This window comes from Procambarus clarkii, chromosome 94 (assembly GCF_040958095.1).
Source record: "Procambarus clarkii isolate CNS0578487 chromosome 94, FALCON_Pclarkii_2.0, whole genome shotgun sequence".
In the NCBI taxonomy this organism is placed as follows: domain Eukaryota; kingdom Metazoa; phylum Arthropoda; class Malacostraca; order Decapoda; family Cambaridae; genus Procambarus; species Procambarus clarkii.
The window spans coordinates 5,018,479-5,042,509 of NC_091243.1; the positions used below are offsets into that span (position 1 = coordinate 5,018,479).

Genomic DNA, 24,031 nt, shown 5'->3' on the forward strand with positions numbered 1-24,031 from the left:
AGTGTAGCTATGAGTGCCGGTTGGCAACCTTTGGCATCACCCATTGGTAGTCCACGACCGAATTAACATCAACTAAATTTCTTTTAATTTTGTTTTGTTTTTAAAGCCAATGGTTCATGTTAGGTTAAGTTCGATTCGGTACGGTTAAGTAAGGGTGTTTTGTTCATCTTATATCAGGCCAATATGGCCTGTATTTTGAAATACAGGCCATTTTTTTTAAATTTGAACAGGCCATTTGAAATTTTTCTGCCTGAAACGCTTTGCGTAATAGTGGCTTTAGGCATTGTATGTACTAGCTCTATCTATAAATCTATCAATTTTTGTAAAACCTCTTGTATGTATGTACTTTACCTGAATAAACATTTATTTATTTTATTATTATTTTATAGATGGCTAACTTGAATGCCATTTTAATGCATCTTGCAGTATAGTAAGATTACTACACAGTCTTCCCGGCTTGGGACATTCTGTTGGTAACTACGTACTTTGTCTGCCATTTTATTCCTACCTCTTGTGCCATTCTATTTAGGTTGCTTTTTTTTTTTTTGAGATATATCCAAGAGTTGTTACATTCTTGTACAGCCACTAGTACGCGTAGCATTTTAGGCAGGTCCCTGGAATACGATCCCCGCCGCTAAGAATCGTTGTTACAACCAAGTACCCATTTTACTGTTGAGTTAAACAGAGGCTACAGTTAAGGATTTGCACCCAGTAAATCCTCCCCGGCCAGGATACGAACCCATGACAAAGTTATGGGTTATCTTCAAATCTTCAGTTATTGCCACTTTTATCACAATTTGAGATGACAAACTGATACCACAAGCCATATCAAATAATTGCAGGTCTTTTTAACAGGCTGTTCAAATATTGAATTGAGGAAAGCTATCAGATACAGAGGAGCGAACGGACTAGATGGGGAGAAGAAAGACAAGCTACCTGATCACTTGATCTACGAGCAGTCATATTTTATACTAATCATTAAATTAAGTGCTATGTAATCCGTATTGAATTTATTAACAGTATGCATTCCATAATAAAACATAAATCAAGACAGATGTCTTATGTATGAGATATTTAAACAGTTAGCATTTGACTATGTATAGCATGTTCTGTATACAGTATTTCATACAATATTTTTCATATTAGCAGTCTCCGTGGTGTAGTGGTAAGACACTCGCCTGGCGTTCCGCGAGCGCTATGTCATGGGTTCGTATCCTGGCCGGGGAGGATTTACTGGGCGCAATTCCTTAACTGTAGCCTCTGTTTAACGCAACAGTAAAATGTGTACTTGGATGAAAAAACGATTCTTCGCGGCAGGGGATCGTATTCCAGGGACCATAGGATTAAGGACTTGCCCGAAACGCTACGCGTACTAGTGGCTGTACAAGAATGTAACAACTCTTGTATATATCTCAAAAAAAAAAAAAAAAAAAAAAAAAATATATATTGCATATTTTGTATATCGCATATTCTGTAATTTGCATATTCTGTACACATATACTGAAGTTTACTATACACAATTTGGTATTAAAATAATTGAAAATTAAAATAGCATAGGCCTATAGAATTGAAATCAGACTACTATAAACAACATAGATTAGAAACACCTTGTGTAGCTCAGGACACTTTTACATAATGTTTCATATCGTGCACCAATTTTTATAATCGGAAAATATTTGTTCCCTGTATGTTAGTGTTCTGGGGCAGGCAGCACAATGTTTACATTATAGGGTAAAATTGCCTGTCTCCAGACACTTATTGATGTTCTCATTGGACTAAAAAATAATTATATTAAGTTACTGGGAAATTTGTAGTATGAATTGAACAAGGAGAGAATAAAATGACACTAGCTTGGATGTTGTACATGTAATACCTGCAGAGATGATGATAGTTACAGCATCCAGAGTTCTATCACGTGCTAATAGTTGGGATAAATTATTATTTTTACCTTTTTACACATACTGTAGTTACAGAAATACAAAAGAGTACTATAGTACTGTAAGCCATTATTGGCCAAAATTTTTAATTTTAGCACATGGTTAATTATTTAGGACAAGGCCAAGACCTGATTACTTTTTTGTGAATTTAGACTACATATTTGCAAATTTTCTGCTGTACGGTAATTAAAAATGCAGACAGAACAAAGTTCTGTCTTATATTTTATTTTGTGTATATACAGTATTCTTAAATGCTGTAGGTACAGTACTAATCCCAGTTATTCTTTCAACAGCTGTCTGGTTGGTACTATGAGAAACGGGAATTAAGACACACTCCTAGCATCATTGCAGGTCTCAGTGTCGATCAGGAAGTACAGTATCGTCGCGAAGGTGCTCGCTTCATTCTCCAGGTTGGAAACAAAATGGGACTGCGCTATGAAACTATGGCAACAGGTGTTGTTTATTTCCACCGCTTCTACATGGTCCACACTTTTCAGTCCTTCCCAAGACACGTAAGGTTTTAATATGGTATTAAACGCTGTATGTCTCCTACTTTATAGTACCCTGGTACAGTACAGTACTATAATATATCCTTGTCTGCACTTAATTTCCCTGAGTGTTTTGTATTTGGTGATCATGTCTCATTTATTTCTATGTTCTCTTGATGTGTGGCTTAATTCATTTAGTGTTTTCTTATTATCTCCTGGCTCAGGGACTTGTGCCATGATTTGGTTCTGCAGTATATAGTGTTGTTTTGTGATTAGCAAGGTATAGAGTCTATGCTGATGCTGCATTATCATGAACCACCTGAAAACTGTAATTACTGTTCAAAGATTCACATAAATTATTTTGTATATATTACAGTATAGTATAAAGACTTTATTTGTGAAATTTTACTTGGATTTTTGTATATAAAGGGCAAAAATGGATACAGATTACAATGAGTAAAAACATTAATGAGTGGTACTGCTTACCTGCTCAGCTCCAGTTCATTTTGGAAAATGATACACAAGCAGACTGAAACACATGTTAAATATGTTTCAATGCTCTAATTTTTTAAACTTTCTTTAATACGGTACATACTTGTAATGTAATAACATACTTGTAATGTAATAACATACTTGTAATGTAATAACATACTTGTAATGTAATAACTTAATACTGTACACTATATTTGAACACTTGTTAGGAAAGTTAGAGTAGATTTCTAAGTTTGCACATTTCTTGCAGGTTACAGCTTGCTGTTGCCTTTTCCTTGCTGGCAAGGTTGAGGAAACTCCCAAGAAGTGTCGTGACATTATGAAAACTGCCAAAAGTCTAATGGATGAAGTGACCTGGGCAGAATTTGGCACAGACCCACGTGAAGAGGTAAGATGTGTTATAAGTTGGGGGAACTGCTAGGGTTAAAACTAGGTACTAGAGTACCACCTAAGGGGTTAAGGAAAAGCCTAGCCCCCAGGAAAACAGTTCCCAACAAAATAAGATAAATAAGGTCTGTCATTTAAAGCAGATCACCTAACCTTAAGCAATAGTGGTGATTGATACTCTGTTTGACAATACTGTATCAGTTTATTAACCCTAAAACCCCCAAGTACGACAGAAATACTTTACCATCTCGATCTTGTTACATCTCTGACTCCACATAGGCAGGAGATGAGATTCACATACAGAAAACTAATGGTAAAGTCTACGATTCCTTAAGGGACAATTTAACTTTAACATATAATTATATCAGACACGTGTTCACTGGTCAGTACCTGGATCAATTACATAGAACTCCAGGATATTACTATGGTACACTGACAAGATTATACTTAGAATAGAAGGGTGACACGTGGTAATGGTACTTAGTTACACTTTACACTTTTTTACAGAAGTTACACTTTACAGAAGTAGATTAGGAGGTAGAAAGGCCACACCCACGTCTCACTGTTCTAGGTCCTCTCTTGGTCAACTGATCGTACAGTAATTAACTCGAATCTCTAATACCATATTTAATTGCCACCTTACAATTCTAAGTATAAATATAACATCCTAGCTTTACAATACACTAACAAATTATTATCGCAGGGTAACTACAAAGCTAGGGGCATCAAAATGAACTAAAGTCTGGCATGGACTCGATCGCCTGCCATTTGCAAATTTCGGGAAACAGTCCTGTATATAAACTATCAGACAATAATGCTCCTCCTTTAACCAAGCCTATCTAAAAACTCTTATAATTTAAATAACATTAATCCAACACATTCATGGCCTATCACACTAAAATACCTACATAAGTGTCCCTATTTCAAAGATAAACAATTGCCACACGATCCTGGACCAATTGCCACAGTGTAATGTTGTACCCAGGGTCGTAACAAGATATGACCATCATACTGTAGTTTGTTTCTTGTAAGGCATAGTTTTGCAGAGCTTCTCATAAAGTAATAATAAGAAAACCTCAGTGATGTGTGAATTTGTGTATCTAGGGTTTCGGTGTATTACTAATTGTTTTATATTTTAATGGAATTACATAGTAAATAGTATGTGTTTTCTCAACATTGAAGATAATATAAGAAATCTGTTTAATAAAAGAATGTAGCTAATATTAAAGGACAAATAATCATGGGCACAAACACAATCATTTTGAGGTAAACAAGAACTGAAAGTAAGAAAAGCAAAAAGTGGGAAGCTCAGTTGTATATTGTGCTCTCATTCAGTGATTTTATTGGTTTTGATAATCACATGTAGTCGTGGTTATTGTGCCTCCTGGAAGACCCAGTTCTGTGTTGGTCCAGTTTTTGTTTGAGTTTGGTTTCTCTTACTCTAATCAGTTGCAATCCTCCATTCTGGTGTTTTCCTGGCTGGCATCCTGCCTCAATGGCTGCCTGGTGTAGGCTTCCTGCCGATCAACAGCTCTGCTTTGCCGGTTTCTAATTCTTTCCCAGCTTGCCAAGTTCAGGTTCCTGGTAGTTTGTTGGAAGTCCCAGTTGGTTCTGTCCCAGGTTTGGACTAGACTGGGCCTTGTTTGGTATTCTCGGACAGCGTCCATGTCTCTTGCCCCAGCGGCATTGCTCCAGCTGCAGTCCTGCCTTCGGCTGTTCTTGAGGGGGTGCCTGGTCACTAGGCGGTTGCTCGAGCGGCTGTGCTTGTCCTTCCTTTCTTGGCTTTTTCAGGACCGGCATCTGTCAACTCTTATCGTGGTGCACTGGTGGGGTCGCTCTAGCTTGCGTTCAGGGTGGATATCACTTCTGCTCTGTTCTGTAAGCTTTCACATGCATTTTTCCACCTGCCTGCTCATGCGCTGTCTTAGCCGTCCTGGTTTTTGGACCGGGTGCTCTCTTTTCTCACTTCCCCTCGGTTTGTGGTGGCCCTTTTGGTTCATGTTCGCTTTCTGTATGCTTTGTTTTTGTTGGGTTTGGCTTCTGGGGGTCGAGTTGGTGGACTTCCTGCTCTCCCTTGACACTGGTTTCTGCTCTTTCGGTCCTAGTGGACGTTTTGTTCGTTTACAGCCATCTCCTTCTTTTCTAGCGAAGAATGAGACTGCGGGCTTCTGGAGGTGTCCATGGGTTTTTTCTGCTTTGTTGGTCAGGCTAGGGGTGCATCATGTTTTGTGTCCGGTTGTAGCTTTACGCCATTGCCTGTGCGCCTCGAGTTCTGTGTCCAGGGATGTGCTTTGGGTTGACTCGATGTCCCTCGTTCCCTGCTCCAGAGCTCGGGTCTCTCAGGTGGTCTGCATGGTTATCAAGTCTAGCTAGTCTGCAGTCTACCCTCGTGCCTGTGATGTTTGAAAGTTTGCGGCTCTCGCTGCTGTTTTTGGGAACATGTCTTGGGCTGACATTTGGGCACATGGGTTTTGGAGGTCAAACATGGATCTGGCCACCCATTATCTCGTGAATATTCCAGGCCCTCTGGGTTTTTGTATGGCCTTGGGCCGTCGGTTGCAGTCAGTTGTCCCGTCTTCGTCATGAGGCATGCTGTTAGTCTCTCTTTTTACTAATCTCTGGGTATCTAGCTCCAGGGAGCCGACGGGGCTACCCTCAGAAAATAGCACTGAATAAACACCATTTTCTGGGTGAGTCCCGGAGGCTCCCTGGTACCCTCCTTCCCTCTGCTCGGCGGTCTTTATTTTCATTTGATCAGTCTCTGAACTGACGGCCTAGCGGCTGGCTCGATGGGGCAGGGGCTTCCTCTTCCCTCTCCCAGGTGCTGGCTTGTGGTTCCCAGTAGGCAAGAACTTCCTATGACTGAAGCCCCAGACTAATATAGCTAATGTCAGTTCGATAGCTCCAGGGAGTCTCCAGGGCTCGCCTAGAAAATAGCGTTTCATTACATTCACTGCTGGTTTTTTATTTTTTATATTTGTATGAAATATCTATGCCATCTTATGAGTTGCACTGTATTCCTGGTCTTATGATATTGTAGTGTGTTAGTACTTGTTTACCTGATACTATATCATATATTATTTGGAAATGATATAATGAGTGAAGTGATATTTTGAATGTTCTGTTTAATATCTATAATCCTTTACAATGTTTCTTTTATTTTTCTCTGGGCTGATGTATCACTACCTGTGAAAGTGGGAAGCGTGTTATTGGTAATGTTTATATATAAATGTGTATAATGTGTGGAGAAGTGTCGATAGGCTATGATAAAGAGCAGTCTTGCTTCAACAAAAGTTCAAAAACACCCATTTAGGTAATTTGTCTTTATTTTGTAACACCCATATATACATTTCAATGTTTTGTCTTGGTAATGTCAGTAGAGTATAAAACTAATTAAGTTTTGAAGAATATTATTTACAAATAATACTACTGTATATGACTTGGAACTCTTAAATCACTGTTTTTCAGGTTATGACTTTGGAGCGAATCCTCTTGCAGACTATTAAGTTTGATTTTATTGTTGAGCATCCATACACCTATCTTCTGAAATATGCAAAATGTCTCAAAGGTGAGTACAGTTATATATTCTGAGCTCTAGAAAATAGCTTGAAATTATTCTAGCTGACTGCCATAAGGGTATACTTGGAAGATAGGATGGGCAGAAGTTTGTTACCAACATCTTGCTGTACTGTTTAGTGTATTAGAAGGATTTTTAATCACCTACAAAGACCCAACACTGCTTTTGAGAGCACTCGTATATCGAGGTATGTAAATTTTGCTGGTTTGGTCATTATGACGAGTTCCCTAGTTTGTGGTAAGGTCAACCCAGAGGCAAGTAGCCAAGTCTGCCATTTTCTTATCACTGTAAGATGGCACTTGGAGGGATCATTATGAACCGCATTCATGGTAAACAATGTGTTACAGTACCAACAAGTCAGATTGTTCCCTCTGCTCTTTTCTTTTTAGTTGTGTGTTCCATAAAACATTACATATTGAATATAAGAATACAAATGTTGAGCAAATGTTGGAAGTGATTATTAATAAAATGACTGATTTTACTTATGAAAGTTCTTAGGGTTATATATACCTGTACCATACTCTTAAAAAAAGTGTGAACATATGCTTCTTTGCATCACCTGCCAGTTGTTACACTATTTGCAGAAATACTTAAATTTTCTCTTTCCATAAAATGGAAAGCTGTTACTATTACCAATGTAATAAGGCTTGATGTGGCACCCACACTTGAAAATCATATTGGATTTTCATTACTTGTTAGTTTCCCGTTTGCTTTCATTCAGTGACTGCTTGACAGAGTTCAGCAGGGCTCTTTCATGGAGACAAGTCTTATAACCAGATCCTCAGACTGTTCTGGGATATGTTTCTTCAGTTGGGCTTAGGCCTGACAGCCTGAGTGGACAGCGGTTCGGATTCATAGTCCTGAGGATCCGGGTTCGATTCCCAGTGAAGGCGGAAACAAATGGGCAGAGTTTCTTTCACCTTGATGCCCCTGTTACCTAGCAGTAAATAGGTACCTAGGAGTTAGACAGCTGCTATGGGCTGCTTTCTGGGGGTGTGTAACAAAAAGGAGGCCTGGTCGAGGACCGGGCCGCAGGGACGCTAAGTCCTGAAATCACCTCAAGATAACCTCAAGATAGGCTATTGCCTAATTACTCTTCTGTATTTTGCCATCACTATTGATTGAGTAAACTAATTTTTGCAACTTTTGTGGTGTTTCCTGTTGGTCATTTCTGCTGGTCAGGTCATGCACCCTGGGTTTCCTTCTTTGGACTTCATTCTGGGGCCACCTTTCCAAATTATGGGATAGTAAACATTTAGTCTTCCCTTAGGTTTCATTTTGTTGCTTCGTGTTACTGGCCTAGGTGCTGTCAGGTATTTTTTTCCCTGCTACTTGTCATGTTTGGGTCTTCTTCAGTTTTATCCGGGAATGGGTTTCCCATGGGGCATGTTGCCTACTTAGCATGCTAGGTGTTATAGACACTGGTTCTCTACTTTAGATTGAGTGTGCTGCTGTGTGTGTCACCTTCCAGGGTTTTGTCATTGATGGCCTTCCCTGTGCTTTCCTGCATTGCATGTGGTCTTTTGCCTACTTCTGTATATAACCCTGTGGTATTTCACTTGGGATTGGAGGTTCTGCTTCATGCAGTGTCCCAGGGTATAGTCCGGTCATTGACAGCCTTAATATCCAGATATTTCACCTGGATTTCCTTCTGCAGGCTCGACTCTGAGGAAGGTTTTTAGCATTGCATTTAGGCAGTTTGCCTTGTTTTGTGAATGCTATAAGCATTAGTGTATCATTTGGATTTTAGTGTGCTGCTACCTACAGCTTTCTGGGATGCCAACTGGTGTTTGGCTCCTCCTAATGTGATTTATGGTTTTCTTCACTTCCTGCATGATCTGGACATTGTAACTTTCCTTGGGATTGAGGATGCAGCATTTGCAGATTTCCAGAGTGCTGGATAGTGACCATCATAGCCAGCTTTCATGTTTTGCACTGTTCTTCCCAATATTTTTTGCCTGAAAAATTGAGTGTGTGTTTGTTCCAAAACCAAGCCCAGAACAAAATTGTTCTGGGCTTGGTTTTTCTGGCCCCCACCTGAATTTTCCATGGTGTCCTCTCCTGAATGTTTCACGTGTTGGGCCTTCATTCAGGATTGAGTTTGCAGCTTCCTGACTTTCTGCTAGTATAGTGGAACCCCCATTGTCTGGATCCCAGCTTTCCAGATTTTCTAATTATTTGGACATAGAAAAATCAGGTTCTTTGCCCCCCTATTAACTGGATGGGGGGGGGCCTATACCTATTAACTGAGGAATCTCTGCACTGCCCTCACAAAAAAAATCTAAACCTAACTAAGTAAGCCTGTCGAATTTACCTCACTAGATAAATTTAAATATAGAAGAAATACAATATACAATACAAGGTTTATGAATGCAAGTATCATAGAGATAACAAAATTCTGACTGCATGAGTAATAGTTCATCACTAAAATTGGGCAAGCATGCATTAGTGGCCTCCACCAGCCCTCACTGACTCATTGCTGCCTGTTTACATCTGAATCTGGTCATATTGGCACTTTGCCATCATAAAGTGTGTAAGATAATAAAAATAAGCTACATGAGAATTATTACATATTACTGTATTACATATTCAATATATATATATATATATATATATATATATGTATGTATGTATGTATGTATGTATGTATGTATGTATGTATGTATGTATGTATGTATGTATGTATACTATATCCAGAAATATATGACTGCTCCTGCATTTCATTATCTGCATCACCAGCGGTCACTTTGGTCCCTTCCTCCGTAAAGCTAGGCTCTGCCCCCCTCCTCCCCGTGCAATATAAGTGTGGGATGTATTCACTGTTTTTGCAGATGGTCTCTACCCAGCAAACACACGACAAAACTGTGTCATTGCTACAAGAGTTTGAACAAGTTATAACAACTTTCTAGCACATTGTAACAAGATGATAATAGCGACCGCTACGTTGCGTGCGTTTTCAGGGTATCATTCCTTTGCCGCGGGGTAGTTGATCATCAATGCGTCCTCCCGTTGGTTTTGTGAGACATTCGACTGCACTCTAGTAGTCCATCTTCATGTTGGCCACGTGGCTTCCTTAATCTGTTGGTCTCATTCTTGGATTGTGAGGCTTTTGCAGCGGTTGTCATTCGGCTGGTCTGGAGTCAATAGGTGATCCTTATGGCTCCTTAGTGGCTGACTCATCTGTGGTTTCTTGCTTTTTGGCTCGGTGGTCCTAGCCTGCTCATTTTTTCTGTTCCTACATCTCCTTGTGAGGTTCAGTCCTAAGTTATTCCACTTTGGTGCAAAGATCTCCTGTATTCTTTCACTTCTGTCCAGTTTTTGGTACCTCAGCTCCTTTCTGGCAGGGGTGCTGTTTCTGGTTTTCCTTTCTTCGGTTTTGTTGCTCTTTGGGTCTTTGTTTGGCCCGGGTGTGGGCACTTCTTCTTATTTTGGCCAGTGGTGCTTCACTTGTTGCCTGGTCATGGCAGTCCTCCATTTCTTGCATTCCTCTTGGTCTGGTGGCCTTGGTTTCTTGTATATTTTGGGGTGAGGGGGGAATTTGTTTCTTTCTAGTTGATTGTAATGTCGTTTCACTGTTGTGGCTTGCAGCCTCCCTGCAGGCCCATGGTATGCAGGTCTATCCACCTTCTTTTCTGAAGTGCCTTGTGCTGCTCTTCAATCTAGTGTGTTTTGGTAGTGCTGAGCCTGTTGAATTTGGTAGCTTTCCTGGCATTGCTCTTCCCTTCTTTAGGGGTTTGTCAATGCTACCCCACTCAGACCATTGCTGGCCTCATTTGTGTTCTGTTCTCTGCTGAAATAGCACTAGAGAGCCCTCCCAGAAATCTAGCATTGAATGTAATGAGATGCCTTTTTCTGGTGGGTTCATAGGTAGCTTTCTCTTCTCACCCTTTGTCAGGGTCTTCAGTTGTTTTGGGTGGTACATATCTAATTCAGTGACACAGAGTGGTCCCCTTGGTGGAGTGGGGATGTGTAACTATTGGAGTAAGAACCTAACTACTGTACAAATACACATAGGCCGTGATGAACCTATGCCCTGGATGATCCCAGACGTGCCTTAGTTGCGTCCTGTGCTTCGGAAAGGCTGCGGGATCCTTGTGAGGGTAGTAGCACGCCAGGTTGCAATTCTTTTAACCATGTTGTGGCACAGTACAGTTGACTAAGGCGCGTCTGGGATCATTCCGGGTATAGGTTCGAATCCTCATCACGGCACTTGTGGATTTGTTTATTTGATATGTATTACGCTATTGTGATTTCTGTGTGTATTGAAGTAAGGACGTAGAGGTAGAACATCTGGTTGACAGAGTCTGGGTGCATGGGGAAATTGTGTGAAACCCCGGTTTGTGCTTTGGAGAAGCTTCGGGATCCTCGTGAGGGCAGTAGCACTCCAGGTTGCAATTCTTTTAACCATGTTGTGGCACAGTTGACTAAAGCGCGTCTGGGATCATCCCAGGCGTAGGTTCATACCCTCATCACTGTCCTTGTACTCGCCTAGTCTCTGTGGATTTGGTCGTTTGATATATCACGCTGTTGTGATTTCTGTGTGTACCTAATTACTGTGTTCCTTGTTGTCATGGTTGCTGATATCTCCTTACTGTTGTTTCTTTTGATTTTTTCTTCCTTTCTGCTGAATTTCTCTTGGTCTGGGTGAGCTAGTTTGAGTTCACTGTTCCCCTGCATCTATTTGAGTGGACCAAGTTTTGACCTCTGGTTTATGGTAGGTGATATTCTGACATGCAAGAGTTTGATGTGACATGAAATGTGTAGAGCTATCCAGGTGGCTAGCACCAGGAAGCAACCAAGGGCCCCACCAGAAAAAGGCATTTCATTACATTCACCACTGGATTTTTGAGAGGGCTGCCCTCATCTCTCTGAGCTAACTCCCCACAGAGAAGAAAAAAATTAATGGCATGTCAGGGGCCTGACAGCTGAGAGAACAGCGCGTTGGATTCGTAGTCCTGAGGTTCCGGGTTCGATCCCCGGTAGAGGCGGAAACAAATGGGTAGAGTTTCTTTCACCCTGTTACCGAGCAGTAAATAGGTACCTGGGAGTTAGACTGCTGCTACGGGCAGCTTCCGGGGGGTGTAACAAAAAGGAGGCCTGGTTGAGGACCGAGCCGTGGGGACGCTAAGCCCCGTAATCATCTCAAGATAACCTCAAGGTATACCATAAGAAGGGACGAGATGCCAGTAACTAGTGGAAATCAGCTCCAGGTCAACCTATCCAATTTCATTCAAGCCTGGTGTTCCCTAAGAATATTGACCAAGTACTGAGCTACAAGAATGCTATATACCCCATGCTTAAATGTCTTCCAAGATATGTGTGGAAAAGAAGTTGGACAGCACCGCAAACTTGCAGATGTCATGGGCCTGTGGATAGACATCAGGCTGGCTAAACTTGACCACCTTATAAATCACATGTGAACCACAGACCCCTGGGTAGAACTAGGATCCTACCAGATGACTGTGAAGAAGAGAGGGGGAAAGGCATCCCACAATGAGGGAGAGACTGTGCTTAATGAACCCATTGGCTTCACCCAAACAAGCAGAGGGCAATAGTGTCTCAACAGGGTACCAGGCATAACTCCCACAGCCCCAGACAGGGCATTCCAAAGTGGCACTGCCATCCCCAAACCCGACAGAGCCATAGACCTCGAAGGCTTGAACTTCGAAGCCTGCAGCAAATGCAGAAACTTGGAGGCCTTGTACACCACATCAGTACAGCTTACACCTGATAAAAAGGATAAGGAGGGGTGGAGTGGGGGAGCAAATTTAGAGCAAGTCCAAATAACCAAGCACTCCACCTCTTCAGAAAAAAAAGGTGTGTTCTTTCTGACTTGAGGAGATCAGAGCCTGACCAAGACCATTGAAAATGAAAATAAGACACCTGGGATTCCACTGAATTCTCTAGGATTTCTGAGGCTTACAACTGAAACCCAATCGGGGTTTTAAGCATTGCTCCCATGCACTCTGGCTATTGGTTCAGTAGTTCTCCAATGCTTCTCATCAAATGCACAATGAAATCGCATTATGATGATGTATCAATGAGAAAAATCAGTAGGAGCCATAAGGAGGATTCGAACCCCACTTAATGCGTGCGGGGTTCACTTGCCTAATTCATTCATTAAAGAAGAAACCTTATATGGAGTTAATGATTTGTTGCTGTTGTAATGTTTTTGTACTGTATATACAAGGTGTGTCATCAACCTGGAGTTTACCTGGTTGTTACCTCTTCCCACATTATGTTGTTTTCTGGTCCCCAAACACCATTGGAAGTATATCTTCCAATCATTTCTTTTAGCATCTTATCATTTAGAACCCTGCTCAAAGGAACCACCCCCTTACCCATCATCATTTTTTTTTTTAATCCTGGGAAACAAAAGTTATGTTTATATTACTATCCATAATCTAGTACCCCACTAACTTTATTCCCCCCACCCCTCATAACCTTCATATTATATATATTACTTCATATTTTAGAGCTAAAAATAAATGATATAATATTTTAAAGCTAAAAATAAATTATATTCTTCACTGTTTTCTTTGTGGCGAATCCAGGTGGGCTTGTGAATGTTCCTATGCTGATGAAGACGGCAGGTAGGTTTTCAATTTTAGGAGTAACTAGCAGTGGTGTATCATTATACTAATGTATCGGTATAGTGTAAAGTGTATCTGTACCCAAGTCTTGAATGTTGACACGTTTCCTCTCCAAAAAAAAAATCATGACCATTTGCTGAAAATTTATTTTATTTTTTATTTTTTTTCCAACTTTTTAGTTTTGGGACAAATTCCTGCTGCAATGAAAGACAGGATAAAAAAACTTATTGGTATGTATGAGCAAACGTAATGTATAAACAGTATTATCAAGTCTTTATTATATACAAGATGGTGCATTAAGTAAAAAGGTTGGGACTTTATTGGGATGTACCTCAGTACAGTACCTCCCAGAGTTCAGCAGTGGGCCAGACAAGCCTCGGGGAAATGCACCACACCTCTGAGATTCACAATGGCCTACTGGGAGCCAGGACTAAAAACTGATGCTGTCAAGCGAAGGGAGTGTGGGAATCAGATCAACTTGGGTTATTCATGAACCATTCAAACTGAACTCCACTCCCACAAGAAAAAGTAGAGAACAAGGTCATGCCCTGGAGCTATTAAGGGTTCCACCATAAAAGAGCATTTCATCGCATAATGATTTGAGAGAGGGCTCCTTCGGTAGCTCTCCCATGGTAACTCACAATAGCATCTTGGGAGAGGTTGCTTGCATTTCTGGGAAAATGACAAATCAGTAAACAGAAAAATGTGCCCAAAATGTGGCCAGGGCTTGGCCATGGGAGAAGGCCTGTGGTAAAGAGCACCCATTGTCTGCCAAATGCTGAAGCACAAACACAAGCGTTGAGAGGCTGTGGGACATCCAAGACAGAGCCAAAGAACAACATTAGAGGTGGACCATTTAGGATAAGCTCCCAAGTCCAATCAGCAGGTAAACAGCCATGAAAAGCAGAGGAATGCCTGGAAAACCATTTGGGTGCAGAGTCCCTAAACTTGAGTCCATAGCCCTGGGAACCAATTATTTGAACCCAAGTCCTTGAATAGAGGAACTTAGGCAACTAACAAATCCACAGGCAAAGCAGCACCACTGAAACAGCCAGCCCAGTGAGACAGCTGCCAAAATGAAGGAAACCAATCAAACCTGAGCTCAGAACCTCGAAGGCATGGAACAAGAAAAATCTCGAGGCAAAATCATCTGTGCTAGGGCACAGCCCAACAAATGCTGTACTCACAGCTCAGGAAGCTCTTGGAATGCAACTTGATACACAGCCTGGATACTGCCGGACACCTCCTTAAGTGCCCAAAAATATGGCCTAAAAGAAACTGCTATGGCACAGCTGGGCACTTTTACCAGAAACTACTTGGTCAGGCTCATTGCAGCTAAAATGTTTACACCTCAACAATGACTGTTTGCCTTGTTACCTGAGGGGTCCCAAATTTTCTAAAAGTAATGGCTTGATTTATTGTGCTTATGCTTTCTATTGGGTTATTTCTTGGTTTTTGGCAGACCTCTGATCCCCAAATATCCCTCATCCTGTAGAACCAGATTCTGACCCTGACTCCCAATAGACTAGGGGAAGATCTAGGAGGCTTGGCTGGACCCATGTTTGGCTTGTGGAGGCTGTGAGTGGCCCTCCCAGAGAAGGGGGAGAAGGGAGTGGCATATTACTAAAATGAATGGGAGATTTTTTGTCTCAAGGAAAAATAGGAAGAGTGAGAAAAATTTTCAACCTGGTAGGGAATAGTTAAGTGGGATTCTAGAAGGATCAGTGTTGGACCTAAGTTTGTTCCTTATATAGATAACTTATTTGTGCCTAGAGGGTGAGAGCAGTTGTATGAATAGGTTTGTTGATGTGAAAATGTGCATATAAAGTAAAATACTCTTCAGCATTACATTAAACCCTTCAATTAGACTTCAATAGAGTAAGGAAATAGCAGCAAATTGGCAATGGAATTTATTCTGGAAAAATTACACGTGATGGTACTGAGAGGGGTGGGGAAACATGCAATTAAAATACAAAAGTCCGAAGGCATGCAAGATTGTGAATGCCTGAGAGCAAAGAGCGATGAGTTCTAAGGGAAAAATTATAGGTTTTTGATATGTCCAAATTGTTAGAAAAGACATATTTGGAATATCCTGACCACATTCAATATAAATTTGTAGAAGGTTATGAACAAACAAATGGAAGTGTATTTACTCGTAAACAGCAAGCATTGCTCTCTTCCTGTATCTACAAGTAGATGATGATAACTAGATAATGACATACTTCAGTGCATACACACTAATTCTTTTTGTTTCAGTAGGTGCCTTACTATTCCATTCTTAAAATTGTTTGAAACAAGTATGGTAAATGTATAAGGAGAAAGCTGTGAAAGTACATTCAGTAATATAAATAGAGCACAGCGTATCAAACATATGCCAAAGACATATCTGACAGACTGAGATAATTGAAAGGTCTCAAGATGTGGGAGGAAAGGTAGAAAATGTAGTGAGGACATTGAATCTCGGAACCACATCAAGATCACAAAGGGGCAACCAAAACTATATTAATAATATTGGAGAGAAAACATACATCTTTGTGGAAGTGTGTGTCAAATGGGAAGGTATTGGATTTTGCTGTTAAGTTTGAAGTGCCTTGGATGTGTTTTGACAAAAGTGGAATTTGTATATTTTAAGTTGATCAAGAAAAGTGAGTGCCCGGTGCAGAGGATGCCGTGGTGAGGCACAATAGTGTTTTTGTTGTCAGATGTGAAACACCTCCCCGGCATGAACACGAAACATAAGAAGTAGCGTGGTGAAGGTGGACAATCTGAAAGGCAAATGTAATTTTAAGAGGATAGAATTGTGGATGGTGATCTTTAGGAAAAATACTATGTTTCTATCATAGTACTAAGTACTATCTGTGACCCTTAAATTTGGGTTGGGATTTGAGGGGTAAGTGAAGTACATTGTTAGTCAGTTTCAGGGGTAAAGGTAGAGGTCAAGATAATGGGCAAATATGATGAATTAACACCAGAAGTGGCAATAAATGGGACTGGTAGTACAGTATAACCTCAGTTTGGTGAATTATATGGAATCCTCCCAATTCATTGGACTTGGAGATTTGTTGTAACCAGAGATGCCTTCAAGAGGCATTTGGGTAATGCAATCTTTTTAAAGACAAAAAATGCATTGCTATGCCTGTTTTTCTCCTAATGTTTCATTCATCTTCAAAAAATAAAAAAAATATGACTAACCATATCTATTTATATCTATCTAGAATGTTACCATATCTATTTGTACCATAATATTCCTCACTGAGCTAATTTCACAAAGCAAAATTTGAATTTCAGTAGCATATGCTGAACTGCCACTAGGAGAACCTGAGTTTAGAGAGATTTTGCCACATGCAGCTTATTTTCCACAACCCAGTATTGAAACCTCCTTTTAAAAGATAGCTAGGTCCATACCCAAGTAAAAAATAAAAAAATATGGGGCAACTCAAAATGAAAATAAACCATTGAATATAGTTTTAAATATGGTCAATAGTTTTCTCAAGACTCCAATTCTTTCTTCTAAGAAAATCATTGAAAGCATAATTGGAACTATATAAAGAGGTACCATTTATTCCCTATTATAGTACCTCCCATGCTCTATGGGCTACTTTCAATGAGTGAAATTTTCATTTCAATCTATCATATGATGGGCAACTTTCCCACGTGTCTGTGAACTCGGGCCTTCTTCCTAAGCAAATCTGCACATCCCTGCTTCGTATTCAGCGAAGCAGTCGAGTAAATTCAGTCATATAGGTTGTATGGCTGTTCAGGTTGTAAATTCAGTGTTTCAACCAGAGATTTGCCGAAACTAAGTTTGTCACTTAGAGGTTGCACTGTATTTGGTTTGGAGTATGAGTGGATATTTTATTTGGAAAAATTGATATGAAGCATTGTGTACCTAGTTTATGAAACTGCTGTGGTTTTAATTTTATTGTGTGGTAGTAATTTTCTCCGATGCTACAAAAGTTTGAAAATTTATAGGATTTAGTTTAGTTAATAACTTAATTTTTTCTTGGTGAACTAAACCATTCAGTTGCTCCCATAGGCAAGGTTCTGCTGGTCCTCTGGAGAGCATCATTCATAGTCAGAGCAGGTATACATTTTGCACTGGCACAAAAGGAATCTTTTGAAATGTCCTTTCTTGGTCATACTGCAAGGGAGAAATTGGAGAATTTTCAGTTCAGCCTAAAAAGTTCCTATAGAAGAACAAATCCACAAGGGCCGTGACGAGGATACGAACCTGCGTCCGGGAGCATCCCAGACACTGCCTTAATCTGTGGATTTGTTCATTTGATGCATCACGTTATTGTGATCTCTGTGTGTGATTCCTATAGAAGGGTTATTCATATGAATTCAATGCTCTTTCAAGCACTACTTGGGTACCTCAGAGCACTACCTTGTGGCAGCAGCAGCACATAAATAGGGTTCTCTGACTAAGGCTAGCTAAAAATTGTCCTATTTGTAATCCCTCATTTTAATGCCTCGTTTCTGTCCAGCTGCAGCTTTATTCCAGTATCTCCGCTTCCCACTGCACACTCGCTTGTGTTCCATCTTGAATACTTAATGATGCCTTGTATGAAGGCATAGATCTCCCAGCTATTGTGCAGAATGGTGAAACTTAGTTGGTCATAGATTTATTCTTGTTCTTATGATCTGTGGACATTTGCCACTGTAAAGGCATTCTTTACTATCATGTCTTGTTTTGACATTAAAGCTCAGAGGTTTTATAAGTGTAGCCATAATCATATATTTGCATCTCAATATGTTCTCATGACTGTCTTCTTGCACTGTCATTGTGCTGCTCATTGGCAGCTCTCCCAGATGGGCATCTCTTTGACTGGGGTTCTGAGTGCCTGGGTATAGGGCTTCCATTCACTGCAGCTCCATTTGCTACTCTTTGCAGCACAGGCGAGTCAGGTCACTTTGTGTGTTTTGTAATCTTCATCCTCCCACTTCGACTTGTCTAAAGGAGTAGCTCAGAAATCAGATTTGGATTCAGACTCGGAAACTTCATTTGTAATAAATTATACAAATCATTACAATAATGACTGGACTAAATAGGCTTACGACAGGTTTTGAGCATTCGTTGCTGTACTGTATATGAAACGCTACTTTCTGAACATATTATTTGGTTTTTCCCATTCCTATTCTTCTACACCTGTTTCTGCTGTGCTTTATAGGGTACTCATGTTGGGTAAAATGTCAGCTGGCCCATTTCAGGAAACTGTTGGGATAGGTGACAGGCCAGTTGGGCCAGTTAACAGGGAAAATATGGCGTGGTAGATTCCATGATCTCAACTAGCTCTTGGAAGGTCTTTTGAGTTTTTATGAATGAGAATTCTAGAGGTCATTTTGATCAAGCTTGACTGTTGCCCTTCCTTGTATCAGTATGACACAGCATGGTGCTTTGAAGAGTCCTGCTGTTTTGTTGCAGATTGTCAACTGTTCTTGGCTGTGCATGATGTCCAGGAGACCAACAGAATTATTTCTGGTATTTTTAATCTTCTTTTCCCTACAGTTCTTCTCCCTTCATTGTGGGCAAGTGTTTCCTGGCCTATGAAAGTGAAAATGGGCTAATAATGATGGTAAATTTGAGTATGTAGAGGTTGAAAAAGTTACTAAATATATGTATAGTAAATGTGCTGTATAGTTATCACTGTAGTGAACCTAATTTTTGTTTACAGGAGATAAGAAGAAACTTCCCAACATGGTACAAATGGCTTGGACATTTGTCAATGACAGGTATGTCTTACATGTTCATGTTTCTAATGTAAGCTTGACTATTGTGCAATAGTTGGAAAACTAAACTATTTTTTGTCTTTAGTGAGACACCCATGAGAGGTAATATAGTAGAGAACTGCAATTTATAATACTGTGCTAAGGCCTTGTAGGAAGACAAGGATTCAGACACCTTACCTTGACCTTACCTTGAGGTGAGGAGACACAATCTATATCTGACAAAATCTCAGGGTCTTGTGCTGTTGCTCTAGATCTAGATATCTAGTTATTTGTTATTCTCTCAGAATAGCATATGATCTTCATTTTCATCAAATTAGAATATAAGTTTTCAGTATAGTTTACTGTAAAACAAATCGTCAATAGGGCATTTGAAATATGTGGCAAATTTAGACAAAAAAAATTATAACTCCAAATGTATAAAGTTTATGAAAAAATCCATTCTGATGGGATTGTAAAATAGACAGCTGAGCACACAATGTGTCAAAATAGTGAGAATCGGTTAATAACTGGAATTTTAGAAGCCACTCAAAGTTGAAACTCTGGTTTCAGAGATAATTGAAGTTATCAACAATGAATAAAGGTAGGTTTAATTCGTTAATTTAATTGTATGTTGTCGTCCTACCACCATAACCGGCAATGGGAAACAATTCTGGCGAGGTTGCGTATTGGCCATACTCGCTTAACTCATGGTCACTTAATGGAGCGCATCCCTGCTCCTTATTGTCCAAATTGCATTGTCCCTCTTACGGCCGTGCATATCCTTGTTGAATGTCCTGACTTCCGGGATGAGCGTGTGTCTTGTTTTCCGACCATCCCCCGCGGTCGCTTGTCCCTCGATCGAATTCTTGGTGACTCGGATACTTTTGATATCGTTCTCCATATGCGTTTCTGTTCTCGTATTGGCATCCTTGGTGATATTTAGTGTCCTCTGATTATCCCGCACATTTGATGGTGCTACATACCCTTCTCGGATTGGTGCCTTCTTTTGATAATTACTTAATTGTATGTTTTAATAAACATTGGCATTCGTACTCGAATATGTGATAGTTGTAGGTCAATATGTGTTGAAATGAAATCAAGAAAAAATAACCCCCAAAAATACAATATAGGGATAATTATAATAATTGTAATGATTTATGGGGATATATTTAGGGTATACTTTATATAAGTTAAAAAGCCCTAATATGGATCCGAATCAAAATATAACCCCCAAAAATACAATATAGGGATAATTATAATAATTATAATGATTTATGGGGATATATTTAGGGTATACTTTATATAAGTTAAAAAGCCCTAATATGGATCCGAATCATCAAAACAACCTAAAGAGACAAAGAAAATAGAGTTTGAAATCAGAGAAAAAATCATCCGAAAAAAGTTTAGTCTCAAGTTGTGCGAGTTGTGACTGATTTATTTGTTGACCAATTTCATTCTACCTTCAAATAGTTATGAAAACATATGCATTTTCCAGGATGTAAATGTTACAACAAAATCAGATAATAAACAAAGGAGAAAAAACTAAAATCTTAAAAAAAAAAAAATTCCCCTAAAAACTATTTTTTGGACATTGATGAAAGTAACATATATTAACATTGGACAATGCATTTATATGATATATAACAAAATAGATCATATTAACATAGTTATTCATTATTATTTGTGTTATTATGTATTATTCAGCAATGATATAGAGGCACCAACTGCATATCCACTTTGTGGACACTTCTTACTACTATTGTTCTTCTTTGTGCATAGGACAGGTGCTTCCATCTCTTTATTACTGCATTATCCTTCAGTTCCAGTTATTAGGAGTTGTTCTCCTTATCAATAAAACGTTCTTGTTTTTAAAAAATTCATCTAAATTTAATTTCTGAAAGTATTTTGCTGAAAGTTTCATGACACTGAAGCCAATAAGTTGGAGATTTGTTTAACATTTTTAGGTTACTTTTACATAATTTGAATATTTTTTACTACTATGCCCCCCATATTTGCGGTAATATTCGCGATCTAAGGGTTAAGCCAAGATTCTTGGATGATAAGTTTCATTATTACATTTCTCAGAAAATTAATACCTGTATTTTATTTTTGTACAATTCAATTTGTATTACTATATTCAATTTTTTTTTTCAGTCTGTGCACAACATTATGCCTCCAGTGGGAACCAGAAATAATTGCTATTGCACTTATGTATCTTGCGGGAAAATTAAGCAAATTTGAGGTAACTGATTGGAATGGAAGAAATGCCAAGCACCAGCGTTGGTGGGACATGTATGTTGAAGGCATCTCCATGGAGCTGTTAGAAGGTACCACAATCTCATTATATTTTGTAATAGTACAGTATAATAGGTTCTGTTTTTTTACTGCAGTACAAGTAGCAAGTTGTAGTTGACCAGACCACACACTAGAAATTGAAGAGACTACGACGTTTCGGTCCGTCCTGGACCATTCTCAAGTCGATTGTGACTTGAGAATGTCACAATTGACTTGAGAATGGTCCAGGGCGGACCGAAACGTCGTCGTCTCTTCAATTTCTAGTGTGTGGTCTGGTCAACATACTTCAGCCACGTTATTGTGACTCATCGCCTGCATAGCAAGTTGTAGGGTTTAAAAGGGCATCAAATAGAGAAAATAGTTCAGCCAAGTTATGATTAATATTTAACAGCTCAACATTGTACAACTAAATCTGAGGTCCCAGTTCGATGCTATTAACAAGGTATAGTATACTGTGCAAGCAAAAATGGAAGTAGGACCGAGTATGGAAAGTTTCTGGTATACACACAGACAGACTCTATACACAGTTTTAAATGTAGATATGATAGAGCCCAATAGACTCAGTTGCACATATTTTTTATTTGGTCATATTTGACATCCAGTACCTTCTTCCCTTGGGAAAGAGTGATATGTCCTGTTGGAAATTAAGTATGCTTTGCGATATAATTTAGAAGAGAATGTAAACATTATGCAGTATCTAGTTGATAAACTAGATTTCAAGAGAGGACACTATGGGGAATTTAGAAAATTCTTTAATGAGTTTAATTGAACAGACTTGTTGCTCGGCAAGGAAGTAATTGAGATGTATGCCAAATTTTGCAAAATATACGGTGAAGGCACACAAATATTCATGTCAAAACAGATATGCAGGACCAGAAAACAGGATTGGTTCAACAGAAATTGAGAGAGCCAGAAAGGAAACGACAAGAAAATGGGTTCAATATAGGAAGAGGAAGAGGCCTAACCCCCAAACATACCATCACAACAAGCAAGCAAGAAACAATTACACAACAGTGAGGAGAGAGGCAGAAAGGAATTTTGAGAAAGGTATAGCGGACAAATGTAAAACAGATCCAGGCTTTTTCTATAAATTCATTAAATACCAGCTGCACGTAAAGGATAAAATCCAGAGATTGAGAATGGGGGAACAGGACTATTGAGAATGAAAAAGAAATGTGAGAAACGTTAAATAACAGTTCCGAAGAGTTTTTGTACAAAATGAGGATTTCAGAGACTCAGACCCAATACGAATTCCAGAGCACGCCTTAGAATACATAGAGGTTTCCCAAGATAAAGTTGAAAGATAACCAAGGGGCTAGGAAGAAATAAACCAGCTGGACCTGATGGGGTTTCATCTTGTGTGCTGCGAGAATGTGCTACTGAGCTGAGCATTCTACTCCAATTAATATTCCAGACATCCTTGTGCACAGGAATCTTAGCAGATACTGTATATGGAAAATGGCTAACATAGTACCAATTTATAAAAATGGTAGTTGAGAGGAACCTATAAATTATAGACCCATATAATTAACTAGTGTGGTGGTCAAAACATTAGAATCAATAGTTAAAACCAAATGGGTTGAATGCCTAGAGAGTAATGATATAATAACGGACAGATAGTATGGTTTTCAAACAGGAAGATCCTATGTAATAAATCTATAGTACTTAGTTTTTATGATAGAGCCACAGAGATTCTACAGGATGGTTGAGTTGACTGTGTCTGGACCAAAAAAAGGCTTTTGACAGAGATCCACACAAGAGGCTGTTCTGGAAACTGAAACATACTGGAGAGGTGACAAGGAGACTGCTAACATCGATGAAAAGTTTTCTAACTGACAGACATATGAGAGTGGTAATTAGAGACAGTGTATCTGACTGAGGAGTGTTACTAGTGGAGTACCACAGGGTTCAGTTCCTGCACCAGTAATGTTCATCGTCTATATAAAAGATCTACCAGAAGGAATACAGAATTATATAAACATGTTTGTGGATGATGCTAAGATACTGGGGATAGGAGATGCAGACAATTGTAATGCCCTTCAAATCGATCTAGATAAAATGAGTGCTTGGAGTGTCAGTTGGCAAATGGAATTAATGTTGAATAAAAGCCATGTTATGGAATGTGAAATTAGGAGAAAATCGACTACACACAACTTACAAATGATGTGGAAAGGAATTACAGTACAGAAATATTAAAGAATGAGGCCCAATGGCTAGTTTTGGATAGTAAGCTGTCACTAGAGGAAAACATAAAGAACATTCGAGAGGAGCGTATGCATTCTTTTCCCACTTCAAACTTGCTTTTAATTATATGGATGGTGAAATACTAAAGAAACTGTCCGTGACTTTTGTGAGACCAAAATTGGAATATGCAGCAGTTGTATGGTACCCAAATCTCATGAAGCACATAAATATGAAGACTAAACCACATACCAGAAGATGAGGAGACGACGTTTCAGTCCGTCCTGGACCATCATCAAGTCGATTGTGATAATTGAGTCGGATAACCATTATCATAATCGACTTGATAATGGTCCAGGATGAACCGAAATG

At 39.4% G+C, this 24,031-nt stretch overlaps 1 protein-coding gene across 2 annotated transcripts in view; it reads left to right on the forward strand.

Moving 5' to 3' along the window:
• CycK (cyclin K) overlaps positions 1 to 24,031 on the forward strand; it is a 29,782-nt gene that overhangs the window by 316 nt on the left and 5,435 nt on the right. The window contains exons 2-7 of one of the 2 annotated variants that reach the window (XM_045729350.2): positions 2,231 to 2,449; positions 3,168 to 3,305; positions 6,773 to 6,872; positions 13,436 to 13,474; positions 19,150 to 19,207; positions 21,338 to 21,510. In XM_045729350.2, coding sequence (XP_045585306.1) covers positions 2,231 to 2,449; positions 3,168 to 3,305; positions 6,773 to 6,872; positions 13,436 to 13,474; positions 19,150 to 19,207; positions 21,338 to 21,510 — 727 coding nt within the window. The remainder of the gene's footprint in view (positions 1 to 2,230; positions 2,450 to 3,167; positions 3,306 to 6,772; positions 6,873 to 13,435; positions 13,475 to 19,149; positions 19,208 to 21,337; positions 21,511 to 24,031) is intronic. The other variant, XM_045729351.2, reaches the window with a different exon arrangement.